We start from the raw sequence: 16,483 nt of genomic DNA, 5'->3' as shown, positions 1-16,483 counted from the left end.
CTAAAGGTGTTGCACAAAACTTCACAGTAAAACTGAAATATTAAACTTTAATAATTTAATGTCACTCACACAAAGGTAGTTTTGGGGGGTTTGTCCATAGTGCAATTTAAGCATCAGTAGAGTACTTAATTAAAAAAAAAAAGTTAACAAATACTCCTTAGATGAACACAGTATGAAACACAGCACAGCAAATGAAATGTAAAGTGACATCAAGTCTTACATCATCTCCTAAAGAAATAGATGCGCTTACATTAGCAGGCCATTATCAAACAGATGTTAGCATCAGAAGCTTACACGTTCCTGGTGGACCGTCTCCTTGTCAGCAGCCCGGGAAGTTCTGCTGCTGCGCAAAAGTGCGGTTCTGTGCTGCCAGGAGCTGCTGCTGCTGCTGCAGGAAGCTGATCACCTCAGGACTCCTCAGCAGCGACTGACGGACACAACACACACGTTTCGTGCAAGTGACGCACTAGCACAATGTTACGTTTTCCGCTTTAAAGTGCAGTTAATTAAAAAAAAAAAACTAAAGCTATATATTTTTTATTGTAATTTACTGTAATTTCCAGCGTATAAACTGCTACTTTTTTCTCAAACTTTGAACCCTGCGGCTTATACAGCGGTGCAATTAATTTATGGCTAAGTTCTAATCTCGTGACGACATCTTTACTTCCGAACTACTACTAATCATTTAAATACTGTGCCGCTCGCGAGTCAGTGAGGAAACGGTAGCTCTTTTTGACAGGAGAAAATCACAAGCTATGAGAACGCTCATAAGCTTGTCAACCCATGACTGACTCACGGCGTCATCTTACGAAGAATGTTAAGTCATCACACAGCAACTTAACACTCAAAAGCTAGGTACCGTATTTTCACAACCATAAAGCGCACTTAAAAGTCTTAAATTCTATCCAAAATGGACGGGGCGCCTTGTGTGTGCACTTGTGTGTAAATGTGTGACTTTGATGAGCACGCCGCTTGACTGACTGGGAGCGTGTCCTGCAGACACGCAGCTTGTATGGAGGAAAGGCGGACGTGACTGAGGACAGCATGTGGGAAGGGTGGAAAGAGGATGCTATAGAAACGCCCCCAGTAGGTATATAAGTATATTTTATGAAACTGCGCCATTTATCGATCCGGGCAAGGACTACCGTGGCGGATTACAAGGAAAAGCTGGCCATCTTCCGCTCCTACTATGAAAGCGCCGCTGTTTCACTGTGTAACTCATTCGGAGCTGGTGTCACCATTTCTTGAGAAGCTTATTGAGAAGCCGGTGGACAAGAATAATTCGGGCAGCAATACGACAGAAGTGGCTACTTTGAGATCACACTGATTCGCCAGCATTCCCGGATTAAATTGTCTAAAAAGATTAGATAGCTGAGAGAATACACTACATTTGCTTACATTTAGAGCCAAGCATCGGGAATAAAATGCAATATGAAATATGAATAATTAGGCAAACGTTATCAGATGTATGTCACAGCAGTCCTTGCGTACTCAGCCCGTTAGTCGTCTTATATTGAAATATTAATACCTCCCCTCCCTTAAAAGCAGTCTAGATGCATTCACGGACTTGCAGCGAGTCGGATATTTCAAATTCTTTTCGAAAATACACGTTTCTCCTACTTGGGTTTTTTAAAAAACAAAAATCACCGCGCTCTGCGACGGGAGCCGCAACAAAGAGGCTGAGGAGCCGCATGCGGATCTGGAGCCACGGGTTGTGCAATGTGTGCAAATAATACGAGTGTAAAGGTGACTACAAGGCTCTAATAACGGTAAAAAAACAAAGAAAACCATACACAGGTTTTCTATGCTCTAACTACACAAATATTCAATTAATGAATATTGAATCCTACTTAGCTGAAATTCACTGACTGCGGTCGATTCTGGAACCAATTAACCACGATAAATGAGGGACGACTATATTTTGTGCTTGCAAATGTAGTCAACACTTACCAGTCTTTTCTGGTTGAGGACCTGCTCGATAAGGGAGGGTCTGGCCGGCCGGTCCCCCATGGCCCCCAAACGCTGCTTGTTGACAGACACGGGCCTTTCCTCTGAGTTGTCCTGCTTAAAAACAATCACACGATAGCTTATTCATGCTATCCCCATTAGTACATAAGCTAGTTCAGGACAACAGTAAATAATAAGTTGAGGTGACCTTTTGTTATCAAGATATGAATACAACTAAATCAATATGTAGCAACAGGAACAACAGCACAAAACCACATATTTGTGAAAATGGTTTTTATTTATGAAAATATCTGCAACTAGAAAAAAACGATTTTTCAAGCCAGTATCGATACATTACAGATACTGCCGTTGGTATCAGTTATATCGACATTTGAATCGATCCTCCCATCCCTATAATTTCCACTTTGTGCTCTTACGTCTAGTTTGCTGCTGGACATGGCCTGGTCACTCTTCTTCTTCTTGTACTTGTCCTTATACATCTTGTTGCGATGCTTCTTGCACATCCACGGCTTCCTTTGCTTGGCCACCTGCGTGGTGGTCTCCGTGCAGCCCTCGTAGGTGCACTGTTTGGGGGCGTTGTCGCCCTCCAAGGTTTCCTCGTCGATGAGCTCCTCCGGGCTGGCGGCGCTGTCTCTGGGGTCCGAGGTGTCCAACAAGTCGCTCTCCTCGTCCGGATCGTCCATGTCGGCGTCCATGGGGATCAACGTGATCACGTCTCTGCTGTCGACCGAGCGGCTATCACCTACAATGTAGCGCTGGCCGTCTTTCGTAAGCAAGATAGCCGAGTCTTTGTTGGTCGGCGCTGAACTGTCGTCGTCACTCATTTTTGTCAATAGAAAATGTCCCAAGCTCCAACAGCAAACTAGCTAAAAACAAGCTAAAGCCAGCTAGCGATAGCGAACTGGCATCGCCTGCCAAGTAATGCGTGTTAGCGGCTATTTGCTAACAAGTTGCTTTCTCTCGCTCATTTACACAAAATAATAAGCAACCTCCCACCAAAAATGAAGATTCTTATTCATGAACCGACCATAATACAAAGAGAAAACGATTTGTTTGCTCAACGACAGCAGCTAGCTAACCCGTCGCTGCTTTCGCACTGTATTTCCGGGTCCTTCTTCTTCTCCCATCAGTTTATGTACTAGACTGGAGAGCCCTCTAAAGGTGAAGAATAACAAACGCATGCTCATTATTTACTGCGTGTGCAGCGCAGTATATTGAAGTTGATTATGGTCAATCAAATGACCATAAATACATACATTGAAATAATTAATTTCAAATAAAAATACACACATTTGTTTTGGAACAATTTTAATTATTGTTATGTTATTATTAGTAGACCACTGGTGGAGAGGTACATATATTGGTATTGCAACGGACATAATAGTGTAGTGCAGCTGTGAGAGCACTTCGGTAGATCTCTGGAGGTCCTGTTTCGACAAATTCATATGAACTGATTCATATCAATCATGAGCCTTATCATTGACACCTCGCAAAAACTCACAAACAGTGAGATCATCAGCCCCAAACACACTGAGTGACAGAGGAATGGGTCTTTGTCATTTGAAGCTGATGATCTCCAATAAATGACTTGTCTCTGCTGCCTCTCGTCAAGAACTAACAAGAAGAAGAAGCTACTGTGTGTCTGTCATGTTTTCATCTGAATAAATGAAGCCATGAATGAGGTTTCTGGTAACAAATAAATCCACTTTAGTGCTGCTGGTTCTGCAGAATCCAAACTTGTCGGACTGCACACGTTGACATCTGCGAGGCTTGTCTGCCGCCGGGGGTGAAATCATGTAAATGAGGCTTGATTAGAATGAAATGATGATACCAACACAGTCTGATTGTGTTTGCATTGTTGTTCAAATGCTTGCTACACACCAGGGTGGCACAGGAGTGAAACATACGAGGGTAACCGAATGCACCACTATCATCATGTCGGCTGCAATCCAACATTACAGGAAGGCAACACCAATACTAGAGTCTTTGTTTTAACATATCCACATTTTCTGTAAAAAAAAAAAAGCGCCTAAGTCACATTTATTCTGGTAAAAGTCTACACTGGCCCTGCTCTACGTCAAGCTTCCTTCCCACCAGGACAACAACATATCTCTGTGGAAAAAGGGAAATACATAATATATATACTGTATATATATAAAAAAAGAAGATGAAGTTCATTGGTCCATATTGCCGAGTATGTTCCATCATCAGTCTTCCTTGTGGAGCTCGGATCATCACAGAAGGGCAAAGATGGATGCTCGCTGCCATTTCACGCTCCTTGAGCTCAGATGAGACAACTGGGATAAATAAAAAGTCCTTTACCGCACTCCATCCTCCTGGAAAGCTCTCTTGCATTCAGTTTTTTTTTTTTGCTTCATAGTCTTCCCTCCGCAAGCCTCTGATAGGACACTGACCTCATCATCCTCATCCTGCCGGAGCTGGATGAAGGAATTCCCACTTCCTCCTCTCTTGAAAAGGGAAGCAGGTGGTGCTGGCAGAGCTGATGGAGATGTTGTCAGAGTCACATGGGAGATTGACGCTAAGGAGGGGTGGGGGGGTAAAGGTCAGGGGTCACAAATGGAGGGGCCAAGGCTAGGCAGCCAGAAGGCGGAGCCTGGAGGGCAGACAACGTCTTTGCAAAGGCATCACATTCGGGTGGCGTCCTCATCGGAGAAGCGTCCTCTCCTTATCAAGAGGGGGGGCCTAAATGAGGAGGCGGGGCAAAATGATAACATCATCTGAGGGTCCATCATCACGGAAATAAATGATTGTAGTGTTTTGAGGTGAGTTTATTTGTTTATGACATAACAGGATGTCCCTTAAGTTTAGACACATGCATATACAGTACATGCATATATGTATATATACAGTATATATACACTATATATACACACACACACACACACACACACATATATATATATACATATACATACATACATATATATATATATACAGACACACATATATATATATATATATATATATATATATACACACATATATGTATAATATAAATAATGTTTCCTCTTTTAAATTTAATTGATTGATTTTTATATAGTCGTATGAATATTATGATATATTTTTATTTATATTGTTTCATTGTTTTAATTATTTAAAAGTGTAATTTAAAATATATTATTTATTTCTTACTAGTTAAACTTTTTTGTAATTTTAGATTTTTTTTTACACATATTCATAAGCAGTTACATTAAACATTTTTTTTTTACTATTTTGTAATTTTACATATTTAATTACTTATTTTTTTTATTAATTAAATAAAACTTTTGTATAATGTATGTATATTCTATATATACAGTACATAATAGAGCCCGACCGATTTATCGGCAGGCTGATTATGACGTATCACCGATTAATCAATATCGGTGAATATGTAACTGAAAGATTTACTTTTTGTTTTAATGTTCCAAGTAATGTATTAGGTTGTAATTTGATATATTTCATGTTTTGAAGTTTTGTAATTTGTGGAAACACTTCACAAAAGACTCAACAGGCGTTATGTTGATGCAACATCTGCAGTGTGCAAGAGGCATGTCCTTATGTTGACAATGTTACGAATTAAAGTTCCTTATTTTCATTTAATTTAACCTGCAATAAAAACCTCTTGCTCTTGCAATCTGGTCTGGTGCTTTGTGTGTCTAACTGAACATTAGAGTAACATCAGTGACACCTAGTGACCAGTGTACAATACTACATATCATCGCAACTTCTTTGAATGAATCTTCTTAATGCCTTATATTTGTATTTTAGTTCATTTAGCTAGTTTTATGCTTGAAAATGCTTAATTTAGGGAAAAAACGTAAAACCTGCTTAAATATGCATATTTTTTACTAATAATAAGCTTTATACAACCACAAAACAGCGATGATGTCATCGATTTTTTTAAAAACTGCGATACAGCGAAGCAGTGAAATTCGGTACAAAGCGGTGAGGGATTACCATAATACATTCACTTCATGTTATGTTGTAATGTTTGTAATTCCACTCGAAATATTGACCGCATCATTAGGTACAATGGAAATAATTATAAAGTACTGCCTTTATAAAGATGATAGTGCTCTTTTGATGGACACTGTCGGTGTTGTTCATTATTGTCTTTGTACTGTTCCTGATAAATAGGATAGTACCAAAACATTAGAAACAGCTCTCAGCATGATGTGCCGTCCCTGCTTGTGTCGCCATGGAAACCAAACTTACCTTATCCAGTACATGGCTGGGTGCTGGTGGAAGTCCAACGACCCAGATCTCTGCATAGAAAAGCTTCCGTCCAGCTGAACACACAGAAATAGTAAAGTCAGTCAGGCGTATGGCGATGCACCAAACAACACATCTTGCTGCTTGTGGACAAAAGTGTTGGGACACAGCACTTAATGAATGAACCAATGAGAGGTTGGTGCCTGAATTTTAATTCTCCATCCTAGCAAGACATTTTTGACAACAGTCACACCTTGTAGATGTCCCAATACTTTTATCCACTTGTACGAAATGCATCTCGGGTAATGTAGTTCCCACTTACAGCAATGACTGCCACATTATCTGTGCTGTCGCTGACCTTCGGCCCAGTGTTGAAGTGCTTCTTTATCTTTCCTGCTACTGACAGCTGGTGTTCGTTTTCAGAAAGACCTTCATCCTGCATCCCAACAAGGAGAAACAACTCAAATACATGTGAGGACATAAGACGACAATAAACGATTTCATGTTAAAAACACTCTTACCGTGACCCATTGATGCTCCAGCACTTGGAGAGCCGTGTACCTCTGATCCACCTCCACCTCCAGCATGGATCGGATGAGCTCCTTTTTTCCCCAGACAGCAAAGAAACTCTGTGAGGACAATTCTAACAACATCTGACTGGATTCAAATGATGCTCGATGTTCACCTTAGCTGTTTCCGACACATTGTCCCAGTACGGCAAAGGAAATTCCAGCTGTCCCATTAGGATCTGATCAAACAGCACTTCCTGGTCCTCGCTGCTCCTGCAAGCAAACATGCACTGCAATCAGCAGCCAGTAGAGGCCATGCAACATTAGGTAACCAGTGGTAGCTTACCCTCGGAAAGGTGGGAAACCACACAGGAGGATGTAGGTGATGACGCCAGCTGCCCAGATGTCCACTTTGAGGCCATACCTGTGACACATAAACACGTTAGTATAAAGTACGACAAAAACTGCAGGAGTTACTCAAAAACAGGCCTGTACCCTGTCTCTGCAATGATTTCAGGTGCTACATATGTCGGCGTCCCGCAGACAGTGTAAAGGGGTCCGTCCACCACGGTGGCCAAACCAAAATCTCCTAGTTTGAGGCTTTTGCTGCCGTCTGCATGCTCATACACCTGCATGCAAAAAAACCCCAAAAAGCATGATTTACGCAACCTTTTAAATAAGAAGTGCCCTTCAGAATGGTTAAGTTGAAGAATTGGGGGCAGAGCATCCAGTAAGCCATGAGAGTGAGACAGGAAGTGAGCAGCTCACCAGCAGGTTTTCCGGCTTGATGTCTCTGTGCACGATGTTGAGGCTGTGGAGGTATTTGATGGCGTTGGTCAGGTTGTACAGCATCCCACTGGCGTCCTTCTCTGTGTACCTGGTGGCTGAAGTGATGGCGTCGAAAAGGTCTCCCCCCTGTGGACAAAGTACGACATGACGGGCGGGTTTGCCAGGAGCGGTTTCACCCCCACCCTACATTTCACCTGCCAGATAATAAGAGCGCCGCCTCCTTTCGTCAACAAATGTGCCAGATTACTGTACATTTTTCCTGTCAATTCTAAACGTATCTTTTTCTCTCTGTGTCATATTTCTTCTCGACAGTCTGCCTGCAACGTACACACTTAAAGGTAACCGGGCCGATTTTGTGCTCTCTCCCTCCTTTGAAGAAAAGTTAGCCAACTCCAGATTAAAAATATTACGCTGTGGTGTGTGGACAATGTGTTCCAATGGAATTTTTCGCCCCAATCTGCTAGGAAAACGACAGTCAATATAAAAATGTTCAGCATCTACAATGAAAAATAATTTGTGCGTCGTCAACATCGAGGACTTCCGAGCCGCGGGCTACGTCAGTATCACATGGAACGAAATAACCAATCAGGGAGCGAGCTGACTGACGAAGGCGGAATAAAAACAAATAAACAAGTAAACAACAGCGACTGGCAACGGCGCGAAGTTTAAAGTAAGGACTTCAGAAATGGAGGACCAACTTGCTGAGTTGTGACAAATACGCACGTGTTTATATAATGTGTCCTACAAGTCATACCACAATAGCAAAATCCCGCCCCCACAATTGGGTTATGCCAGAGCTGACGGCTAGCTTTGTGTCTACGTCGTATTGCTGCCTCTCACAGGACAGTCCAGGTACGACATCAGGCATCTGCTTTTCTGTGGACATATGATTAAGTGTGTGGAGTCTGCTTTCTGACAATTTGGAACGTGGCTGCAGGGATTTTCTCCCATCCAGCCTCATGAACACCAGCAGTAAACAACATTTTAGTGAATGAATCGTCCACTCAAAGAAAAGACACAGGGTAGTGCCGACCGTTGACGGTGCCATCTGTGTCTCTCGGCCTTCATCAGTCATCCCCACACTCGACTCTCATTCATACTCCTCCATGCGCTCACACGTACATGTCCTCTACTCGCCAACAGATGGATTGCATTCTCACCTCGTCAATTATGCACAAACTTGCAGAAGCGCTTCCTGCCTTGGTTTGATATTCAAATGCCGCAGGCCGAGTCGCTTTGGAATTCCGAATAAGAGTCCCCACGCATACACCTAAAAGACGAGACATTCCCACACACCTTGACTAGCTCCATGACCAGGTAGAGCTCGCTGTAGGTATCCACCTCTTCGATGAGCAGCACGATGTTAGGATGCTTGACTCGCCGCAGGATGGCCACCTCATTCTGGATCATGTGTTCCTGGAAACACCACAGAATAGAATTCCACATAAACTACTTTGCGTACATAGTAGACCATGACCTTGTGGCGCAATGGCAGCGCGTCTGACTCCAGATCAGAAGGTTGTGTGTTCAAATCACGCCAGGGTCAGGTCCAGTGTATCCAGTGTAAGTACTTTGTTCTTTACTCTGCTACTGCAGTAAACCAAATAACAGCGTGTTGTATACACTTCACTCCCCAACACCTTAAGAGCTGGGCAGGGATTTTGACTGACTGACAATCAGTGCAAATGTGTGGACACGATGTGTCCGGGTAGGGTGCAGGGCTGGTCCGTATTACATAAAGATCAAACTAAGCATGCAAGAGGAAGGGAAACCAGTTTTATAGGTGAAACCGTCCTCACCTTGCCTCTGCACTTGCCCTTGTTGATGATCTTCAGAGCATAATGGCGTCCTGTAGAGTGCTCCACGCACTCGTGGACCACGGCAAAGTTCCCGTCGCCCAACATGCGTCCCACCTTGTAGCGCTCCGAAATGTAGGATGGGACCGCCGGGACCTCGTCCACGACAACTTCCTCTGCAGGGACCAAATAAAGGAGAGAGAGAGAGAGCGTGAACAACTGTGTACATCTTGAAGTAATATAATGTATCGTAGTAATATTATATTATATTATATTATATTATATTATATTATATTATCCCATTATTCTACATTATTGACATGATACTATTTTATTACTGTATGTATAAGTATGTATGGAACATGCCCCCTAGTGGCTGTGAGCGGCACAGCGACAGCTTTTAGAGCAATCTGATTGGACGATTCCTTCAAGTCACCAGCAGTGATGGACAGACAAGACAACACAATTGTTTATGTAACAAAAGCTCGTCATCCTCACCGTCAGTCGCTGGTCTGTCACTCCCGCTATCGGCCGGGCTGGACACTTGATCGGAAGACAACGAGGAGGACGAGCCCTGCGAGCCCTGCGGCGATGAGGACATAGGACGTTTTAATATTTGCTCTGAAATGATCACAAAATGCACAGCGTGCAGTGCTTTTATGTAACGTCCTCAAGGAAATCACAGGGTTAACACATCACAGCATATCATAGCATCTCCCTAGTGGCTGGGACAAGCGCAGTGATGACATAAGAGCAATCTGAAAGGACGCCCAGTAAGTGGCATTAACAAAGTTTCTCTTGATGCGATTTTCCCTTGGAGCCTACAAGAAAGTCTGATATTTGGAAAGTGGTAAAATAACAGCTCACCTGTCTGGAACTATGCACGTGTTGCTTTTCTTCACCATGAAGCATACTTCAAATATCACTAGATATGTGTGAGTGCTTACAGATGATGCCCCCGTGTGGCTGTGGGCACTGTGACGTCATGTCTATTGTGTGCATCCCAACAAGCTCCGCCCTTTCTTAGAACATCCTTCCTATCTGATTAAAGGTGAGTGGGCTCTTGGAGAGACCACTAAAAGAGGATGAGCTGTGAGGAGACAAAACCTCATCAAGTGCTCATCACATCCCGTCTCGTTGTGATGGAGGCAGATGAAAAGCAAAAGAAAACTAGCTCATCTCGCAATAAAAGTCCAATCACCCTGAACGTTTGAAGACGATTGTGGTTATAAATGGACTTCATTATGATGGCCAGCCTTCAAAATCAACAGGATTCTTGTGATGCCACGGTACAAAGCAGAGCCAACAAGAGAGGCTTTGTGGTCTTGGGTGGCATTTTGGGAGTCGACCTTGTACGAGGACCAGTGTGGTGGTTCACTGTGGCCTCAGGTCAACGTTATTTATATTTCATTTGCACACGTGCACAACGCCCGGAGCACTGGCCAACATGGTGGCGGCGACAAAGGTCGGCCATGTTGAAATATTCACAAAACTACAGTACCGTGTTGCTGTCATCTATTGTAAATACACACATAAATGTCCTACATATCACATGCACATGTATTCATATGAGAAATATGTACCATACACAGCCGGTGGGAATATATGAATTTAAAGTGATGTATGAAAATAAAGCAGGTAAAAACAAGTATATGGCTTTTCTTTTCTGGACTATACTGTATAGAAATATCGTGTTATACATTTATAAATACAATATTTAGAATATATTATACTGCATATTCATACACACAACGACCCTGAAGTATTATACATTTTCATAATAATATGATACTTCTTTATGGAAATTTGAAATACATTTTCATAATAATATGATATTTCTTTATGAAAATGTGTAGTACTTCTGGGTCATTTATATCTTATACTGCATACACTTCGCAGTAAAATATCATATAAATGTATAAAAGAAATATATTATTATAAATACAATTATAAATACAATGTATTTATTATACATATGTATACATTGTATTTATAATTGTAAATATAAATACAATGTATACACTTATACGATATTTTACTGCATGTTCATACACACAATGACCCGGAAGTACTATACATTTTCATAAAGAAATATCGTATTATTATGAAAGTGTATTGTACTTCTGGATCATTGTGTGTATGAATATGCAGTATAATATCGTATAAATGTATACATTGTATTTATAATTGTTGATTATTGATATTACAGAATAAGCTGCAGGTAGTGTTGATCAGTCAATGTTTTATTGTACCTATACTTACTGACAATATTTACTATATTGTATGGAAATATTGTATTATTATATCAATGGGAAGGACTTTTACAGTGGATTTTATTTGCGCTTTTTTTGGCCCGAAAACATTTTTTTAAATTATTTTTTTGTCTGAAAACACATCTCATTCATCCGAAGTCAGTAATGTATTTATGCAGTATAATATATTATCATATTATGATATATTATAAATGTATATATTGTATTAAATACTGGTTTCATTATTAATATTATTATATAGCAAGCAGGAAGCCGTATTGATCAGGCAACGTTTTACTATACTTACTGACAATATTGACTATGCTGTATGAAAATATTGTGTTGTTATGTAAATGTGTAGTACTTTGGGCTTTGGGCATGTATGTATATGTAGTATAATATAGTATTAATGTATTAATAATTTGTCATTATTAATATCATAGTTAGTATAAGTAGTTAGTATAAGAATCAGTCATACTGACTATCCTGTATGGAATGTATAGTACTTTTGGGTTAGTGTGTGTGTGGACATGCAGTATAATATTGTATAAATGTATTAAAATTGTTAATTAATAGTATTATTACATAATAATAAGTCGGTAGTATGAATCAAGTCAATGTTTTGTCAATGTGGATTGTATATTACATTATGTTTTTAAGTGTGTATCACACTTCCATTATTTTATTTTTTAATGCGTTTTACATACAATTTTTGTTTATTTTACAACTGATTTGTCTTTTTGGTCCGTCCAATCATCACAGTTCTTCTTCTTTGTCTTTTCCTCTCTGGTGGCCTTATCGCATGCAGCCTCTGTGGCAACAAAACAGTGTTGCTATGGAAACTGCAGGCAGCTTATGAGACTTCCTGGCAGGCTGAATATGGTCACTTCCTGGATGGCGGCGGGGCTTCTAGGGACAGACCTTGTGAGAGACTTTTGTCTGCTTGGTGTTCATGGTTATTAGAAAGATGTGGACATGTCTGGATATTATCACACTGTGCTCTTATTATCTTAAGAACATTAAATAACAGCGGTGCTCCCTCCCCTCCCAGCATGCTAGCATCCTGAATGCTAACGAGGACATAAATAAGAATGAAACAGGATGTCCACTATTGACCTCAAACGTGGTGCATCATCTAGAGAGCGGATGCAGGGGAGCATCCGCGGTGATAAAAAAAAGGGAATTGAACAACGGTCCACTCGATGATGAAATGTTTACATAAGAGTGCGAGGCCGCCTCACAGCTGATTAAAGCCTACCGCCGTCTAAATGTGGACCGCAGTCCTCCCCCAGGCTGCTCTTATTGCTGTTGTGCAAAAAGAAGAAATGTAATAAGATTTGGTGGCCAAAGATGGCGTGCTGCGCTTGGCCCCGCCCCCTCCCTCCCTGACGCAACTCGGCCGTCTAGACGCAAACAAATCCATCCTGCTCTCGTTTGAAAAGATCAACCCTGTTTGTGGATTAACGCGCCGAGCCGTGCCAGCTGGGCGGGAAGAATTACGGGACGCCACAGGGGATGGACAGGATGTACGGGGAAGACGTACGGGACTGCTAAGAGACAAAAAAAATGTATAAATGGATCAATAAGTATGTATCTATCTATGTAAAAATATATAGATACACCACATATGTAGTACTGGGACAGCTGCAGCAAGTGAAACGTCAGCTAAAATAGCTTCCTTTATCCAAAATGTGAATGAATGATGAAGAATGATGAAGAATGAAAATCCAACAACTAAAGCCTGGTTTTTGCGACTGCATCAAGGCGCCTGCGCTCACTCCTCCCCCTCATAAACCCTCCAGTAATTGAAACATTAAAAAAAAAATGTTAATTTTTCAGACCTACAACTCGCTCCTCCGCCTCCAAACCCATTCTCCTCTGATTTTGGATCAACATTTGCAATAAAAGTGACTGTTTTTCACTGAAAATCAGCTCCAGAAGCCTCCCATTCTCTCTTCTACTGTATATGCGCCACACACTTATGGAAGACATTTTTAAGTATAAAATGTATAGGTACTCACCGCAAATGAATGCTAGTGTGAGATGATCCATGGACAGATGGAATCGGAGTCACGGTGTAAAAGTTATTGATAAATTAGACTTTTGCATCTCACAGAAGTATGATGCGTTCAAGGAGCGCCGAACAAAGTGCAAAATCTCACTGCTTGGTGAAAAAAGGAGGAAAAGACGGCTCTTTTATAAGATAAAATTAAAAAAAACCTTTTTTGGAACATAAATCGGCGAATTTGTGAAGCCACGAATGCTGACTTATTGGAGAATTACCTGCCTACAGTTTGCAATTTTTATTTTTTTAAATAATATATTTATCATAAATAAATGTAATTTATATATATATATATATATATATATATATATATATATATATATATATATATATGTATATATATATTTATAAATAATACAATACATTTTTTAAACAACATATTTATTAGATATTTTATACATTTTTAATGTAAGTAAAATGTAAGTAATATTTTTGGTTTCATTTTTAAAAAGTATTAAAGCTTTTTACACAAAAGCTAAGTAGTTTAGTGTTTTTGGCATTTTTGTTAGCAAACCGTGACCCTTACAACCGAGCTACGTACTGAACTGTGACGATGGCGTACTGTCACACCCATACTAAAAACATGTATGTCCATGAATGCTTTTAGTTTGAAATCCATTCCCACCAAAGTAGAGACGCTTGGAGAAATAACAGTAAGTTCAAAAATGATTGCGACGCGTCTACGCTGATGTTTTTGTCAAATTTGTGATTATTTATGAGGTGAGAACGGTAACCAGACAGACTTTAACATCAGCAATTATCATACTGCATGGAAGCCCTCACTGATTGATAGCACCCCAACAAACAAACACGCCCTCCACCGTCTGTGTGTGTGTGTGTGTGTGTGTGTGTGTGTGTGTGTGTGGAGAGGAGAGCAGTGTGCTCAACCAACACAAAGAAAACACAATGAATGAACACAAGGCGACAAAGTGCAAATGAAAAGACAATTTAATGACGGAGAGACGTGGAAATGAAAACAAGCACAAATGGGACACAGAAATAGAAGATGTAGATCTGCACATGAGCGCCTTTCAGGGAGATGAAACATGCAAATGAGAGCGTGTCACACCCCAACATGAGCACAACATGAGAAATAGTATTATGACAAATACACACACACTCTCTCTCTCTCACTCACACACACTGACACACACACACATACACAATATGGTTGCTGATGAGGATGAGGAACGTGCAAATCAAAGGATGATGGACGCCAGTGAGTCAGTGGTGACACACACACACACACACACACAATCTAGACTTCCCGCCTGACTGTGTGGCGTGTGTTTGTGGCGTCTGGGCCTAATAGCAGCTTGTTCTAATGATTTATCGCCCCCGCTGTCTTTTTCACATTTAATGGAGCAAGCAGACGGGAGGCGACCTCAGGCAGCGCCAGTGACGGTCGGAATTCAAGGCACGGACGCCTCGGAACGTCGATGAGATGTAGCGAAGCTGCAACAGAGGAAGCGTGCAAGGCGTTCTAATTCGTAAAAAATGGGTCACTGGAGTGCTGCTTGTATAAATCACGAGGGCCACTTCATGGATGTTTGTTATTTTTATGTGCATTCCTTTATGACAAAAGACATGACCTTCCTGTCTTCCTGTACACTCACTTTTTCATTGTGCTGTGGTTTGCAGCGGTAGCCCTGATTTAGCCTCATGGGGGTCCAAATATTAGAACGATACAGTGCAGCGTACCGAGTACCAACATAAATGCAATTATTATTATTCATTTTTATTTGTATAGCGAGTCATGTTGTGCCGCTGCGAGTGACCCTATTAGCCTCTCGTCATGAGAGAAGAAAACATGGCTGCAAGTGCTCCAGTTGAATGTTCATGCTGTATTCAAGAACACTGGGAATTTCTAACCTCAAAGTAGGAAAGTCCTTACTTTGGAATTTGGGACAAATTGACTGACTGCAGCAAGATGGCGTCACACTACTACAAGCTTATACAAATGATATTTATGTGTATTTCCTAGATAACGTGTTCTGTATGTAAACTGTTTTTTTCGTTAACATTTGACTGCAACACTCCATGAGGAATATTTCCATCTTTCCCAGAAGCCTTTGAATGCAGCGAATATGCCGTCAGAAAGTGTCATGTCTCCGTGTGACGTTAATAGGCTTCATATGAGGAAGAGGATGAAGATGGAGGCGACAGCTGCAGGCTGCACAGAGGAGATAACGCAGAAATGGACCCTCAGCTCCGAGTTCAGCTCGGACAGGATTTAAGCGCTTGCTCGTGAACGTTTGAGGAGGAGATTGGTGGTAAGCCGAGTGGAGGAGGCGGTCGCATTTAGAGCGGGACATCAATTTGACCTCGTCACGCTGCCGTTAAGTGGACTCCGCTCAACTTCCTTTTTTTCTCATATTCTTTATGAGCATGCAATGAAGTCACGCTGCTCCAGATTCTTTATTAAGCGCCACTAGCTAGCTCCGCCCCCTGCTGCCATAACATAAGATGATAAGATAACATTATTTTGACTTGCATGCTCCTCCTCCGGTGAGCTGACATCAACACAACACATTGTTGACACTGTAACAGACCATTGGAGGTGAACAGAAATCACATGAGCTCATGTTTACGTGACATATTGCACAGATTAGCCTCAACAAAACAGCTACAAAAACAACAAATAGGACATGAATACACACACATAAGAGGTGCCGGCCAATCTCAGGGCACCTCAAGAGTGAGGCGAAAGGTCAGGCCCCGCCCCCCCCAAGACACTAAAGATGTGGGCTTGTGCTTCTAAGATGTAGTCGGCCTAAGCTCGCTCACGTCTTTGTCCGTGTCCTGTTGACATAGAGGTTTAGTAACTATGAGTACGTGTGTGTGTGTGTGTGTGTGTGTGTGTCTGAGAGACCCAGTGCCCGTGGACTG

The 16,483-nt window shown here is 41.4% G+C and overlaps 2 protein-coding genes and 1 non-coding gene across 7 annotated transcripts in view; 1 reads left to right on the top strand and 2 right to left on the bottom strand.

The window, feature by feature from the left end:
* Positions 1-30: 30 nt before the first annotated feature.
* rfxap (regulatory factor X-associated protein) lies at positions 31-3,113 on the bottom strand. 2 transcript variants are annotated; one of them, XM_054754590.1, is made up of 3 exons: positions 2,385-3,113; positions 1,951-2,064; positions 31-427 (listed from the first exon to the last, which is right to left on the bottom strand). In XM_054754590.1, the coding sequence occupies exons 1-3, from the start codon at positions 2,790-2,792 to the stop codon at positions 320-322; spliced, it is 630 nt and encodes a 209-aa protein (XP_054610565.1). In that variant the 5' UTR covers positions 2,793-3,113; the 3' UTR covers positions 31-319. The 2 variants fall into 2 exon arrangements, with proteins under 2 accessions (XP_054610565.1, XP_054610566.1); XM_054754591.1 differs by having other exon boundaries at positions 1,951-2,061; positions 2,385-3,112.
* A 146-nt stretch (positions 3,114-3,259) lies between these two features.
* Positions 3,260-16,483, bottom strand: part of dclk1a (doublecortin-like kinase 1a) — a 35,681-nt gene continuing 22,457 nt past the window's right edge. For 3 of the 4 annotated variants that reach the window (XM_054754576.1, XM_054754578.1, XM_054754579.1), the window contains 11 exons: positions 9,776-9,860; positions 9,281-9,453; positions 8,778-8,897; positions 7,461-7,607; positions 7,188-7,321; positions 7,039-7,116; positions 6,869-6,965; positions 6,705-6,785; positions 6,506-6,619; positions 6,187-6,260; positions 3,260-4,671 (listed from right to left, as the gene is read on the bottom strand). In XM_054754576.1, coding sequence (XP_054610551.1) covers positions 4,614-4,671; positions 6,187-6,260; positions 6,506-6,619; positions 6,705-6,785; positions 6,869-6,965; positions 7,039-7,116; positions 7,188-7,321; positions 7,461-7,607; positions 8,778-8,897; positions 9,281-9,453; positions 9,776-9,860 — 1,161 coding nt within the window. In that variant the 3' untranslated portion in view covers positions 3,260-4,613. Of the gene's footprint in view, positions 4,672-6,186; positions 6,261-6,505; positions 6,620-6,704; positions 6,786-6,868; positions 6,966-7,038; positions 7,117-7,187; positions 7,322-7,460; positions 7,608-8,777; positions 8,898-9,280; positions 9,454-9,775; positions 9,861-14,031; positions 16,397-16,483 lie in introns of those variants that run through there. The other variant, XM_054754580.1, reaches the window with a different exon arrangement.
* trnaw-cca (transfer RNA tryptophan (anticodon CCA)) lies at positions 8,956-9,027 on the top strand. The gene has a single exon. It is a non-coding gene; the product is annotated as a tRNA-Trp (tRNA).

The sequence above is a fragment of the Dunckerocampus dactyliophorus genome, chromosome 16 (genome assembly GCF_027744805.1).
Source record: "Dunckerocampus dactyliophorus isolate RoL2022-P2 chromosome 16, RoL_Ddac_1.1, whole genome shotgun sequence".
In the NCBI taxonomy this organism is placed as follows: domain Eukaryota; kingdom Metazoa; phylum Chordata; class Actinopteri; order Syngnathiformes; family Syngnathidae; genus Dunckerocampus; species Dunckerocampus dactyliophorus.
The sequence above is the reverse complement of the archived record's forward strand: the minus strand, read 5'-3'. Positions and strand labels throughout refer to the sequence as shown.

Bases quoted from the DNA above. Each gene is read 5' to 3' on its own strand.
- rfxap (XM_054754590.1), bottom strand. From the start codon at position 2,792: ATGAGTGACGACGACAGTTCAGCGCCGACCAACAAAGACTCGGCTATC. The intron at 2,065-2,384 runs GTAAGAGCACAA...ATTGTTTTTAAG, and splicing joins TGTCCAGCAGCAAACTAGAC to CAGGACAACTCAGAGGAAAG. The intron at 428-1,950 runs GTAAGTGTTGAC...TGTGTCCGTCAG, and splicing joins TCCTCAACCAGAAAAGACTG to TCGCTGCTGAGGAGTCCTGA.